This window comes from Penaeus japonicus, unplaced genomic scaffold, assembly GCF_977035675.1.
Source record: "Penaeus japonicus unplaced genomic scaffold, GWHDUDI00000001_assembly GWHDUDI00000001, whole genome shotgun sequence".
NCBI lineage: Eukaryota > Metazoa > Arthropoda > Malacostraca > Decapoda > Penaeidae > Penaeus > Penaeus japonicus.
The window spans coordinates 33744736-33747235 of record NW_028234403.1 but is presented as its reverse complement, the minus strand read 5'-3'; the positions used below and the strand labels follow the sequence as shown (position 1 = coordinate 33747235).

At 41.9% G+C, this 2500-nt stretch overlaps 1 protein-coding gene across 1 annotated transcript in view; it reads left to right on the top strand.

Moving 5' to 3' along the window:
• LOC122264608 (putative glutamate receptor) overlaps positions 1–2500 on the top strand; it is an 18493-nt gene that overhangs the window by 14946 nt on the left and 1047 nt on the right. Inside the window, exons 12-15 of the mRNA XM_086545108.1 lie at positions 175–331; positions 920–1134; positions 1773–1898; positions 2342–2490. Coding sequence (XP_086401234.1) covers positions 175–331; positions 920–1134; positions 1773–1898; positions 2342–2490 — 647 coding nt within the window. The remainder of the gene's footprint in view (positions 1–174; positions 332–919; positions 1135–1772; positions 1899–2341; positions 2491–2500) is intronic.

The following is a 2500-nucleotide window of genomic DNA, read 5'->3' as shown; positions in this document are numbered from 1 at the left end:
GTTGGAATCATTATCGTTATTTTCAAGCAAAAGAAAAACAGTATAAAGATTATCTCTAGCATGCCTAAAATAAAAGCATTAATACTTCCTTTTCTTTACCAAGCTTTTATTGACAAAAATACTCAAGACATAGCTACTCCTATAATTTCTCCCTCCTCATCTTTGTCTCACCAGGTGTGGGCGGCGACACTGGCATCGCTAGTGGTTGTGGGCGTGGTCATGTTCTCCTTGGTGGAGTTTATCAGGAAGCAAAGAATAGCTGAAGAGTTACCGAGGAAGTATTCCGTGTTTCACTTTGTTTTTAACTGCTTGGGGTCCCTGTTGAGTCAAGGTGAGTTTAGTCACACAGAGGCAAATACCCACACGCATAAGTTACACAGTGCACACATCGTCAAAGTAACAGCAGTTATAGTCACGCAGGGGCAAATGCCCATATACATACATTATATGTCAATGTTTGTTGAAAATCTAACGCACAAAGCATGATAATGTGTTAATGAAAAATATATCATTCTTAAATATGAAAGACTTACACACGCGAGGCTTCTTGTCACTTTCTTTTTCCTGTTTTCATCAAAACAAAATCTCAGAGAGTCCCTCCCTCACCCTCCCTTTCTTCTTCTTCTTCTCAGCTTATCCCTATTCGGGGTCGCCGTTTTTGATGAGCTTTCTCCAAGTACCCTATTGTATACTATTGTTATATCATCTATGTTCTTTTCCTTCAAGTCCCTTTTTATACAATCTTTCCATCTGGTTTTGGGTATACCCTTTCTTCTATTCCCTTCTACTTCCATTTCTATAACCTCTCTCCCAACATGTTCTTCACCCTCCCTTCTCTTTACATGGCCAAACCACCTCAGGCTAGACTCTCACCTACGCCCAAGTGAATTCTATTTGCCATTCCTGTCTCCACCCGCAGCCAACAAACAACCCCAGCCCGGTGCGGCGAGACTGCTCTCCGGTTTCTGGTGGGTGTTCGCCGTCATTTTCATCGCTTCGTATTCTAGCAAACTCATTTCCTCGCTTACTGTGCGCTTCACTGTTCCACCCGTCTCGTCCTTGAGGGATATGGTGGAGTCCAAGAAGATCCTCTGGACCTACTTGGCAAATAGTGCAATGGAGGAGATTTTCAGGGTAAGGTTTTCGAATCGGTTTACACCGGAATATATGTAACGTCACAATTATCGATTCAGTACCCGTCAATCGAAAGATGGCAGTTGTAGTTCTGGTTCGAAATGTAGTCAGTAGCGGTGAATATTAAGTTTAGATAAATGTTATATACATATTCATTAATGCTAAAAAACATGGAAGAAATCAGCTTCGTATTTTGGAAATGAAACGACTGATCACTTCGAAGCAACACTCCATTTGTATATTTGACAAAATTACTCTCAACTTATAAACTATTATGTCTTTCTCTACCATTCTGTGATTACCTTATTGCTTTCCATAGTTCATAGTAGTATGCCTAGTGTTAACAAATTTGCCCCTATTAATTACATCTCCCTCTCTCTCTCTCTCTCTCTCTCTCCACTCACTCCCTCATCCAATTTCTCTTCTCTTCCTCTACCAACATCTTACTCCGTCTCTCTCTCTCTCTCTCTCTCTCTCTCTCTCTCTCTCTCTCTCTCTCTCTCTCTCTCTCTCTCTCTCTCTCTCTCTCTTTCTCTCTCTCTCTCTCTCTCTCTTTATGAATACCTCCTAAGCACATCATGTATCAACCCTTTTTTAATTTTCTAATTACAACCTTTTTTTTTTTTTTTTTTTTTAAGAATTCCGCCCCAGACACCACGTTCGGCATGGTGGGGCAGCTGCACAAGGATCGACCGGGACTCCTTGTGGGCGGCTTCGAAGAAGGAGTCGAGGCTGTTCGGTCGCAGAAGTTCGCTTACCTGGAGGTGAGTTGACATGAAATATGAGTAGCATGAGTTCATATATTTTCATCTGGTAAATCATAGTAATGGAATTGCCGCTTGATAATTCAATGTTATATTGGAGTGGAAACAATTCTTCAATGTGTAAGCTCTATTTTGTATCTTGTGTTGTGTAAGAGTGATGTAGATTTATGTTTTGTCATTTTAGACAACCTGTTTTGAGGTGAACCTGTTTTATCCTTCCTTCAGTATGCAAGCTTTTCGTGGTACATAAGGATGCACATGATGCAAGCGACCTAAACTACATAACAAAAACCTTTATTGCACTATTCCAACATACACATAATCATTATCACTCATCTCAAAAGCTGCCTTTGACTAGATGCTATGCCATGCGGTGTACCAAAGCATGACAAATTATTGATCGATTTCACCTCCGCCAACGATAGCAAATCGAATTCCCGCAGGACAATTCGTGGCTGGAGTTCGCTGTGGCCGACGAAGAGGCTCTCTACGGGGAGTGCCGCATGACCGTGGTCCGGGACCACTTTTTTTCGACCAGGTTCGGCATCATATTACAGCCTGGATCCCCATACAGGGACGCCTTCACAATGCAGTGAGTTCGC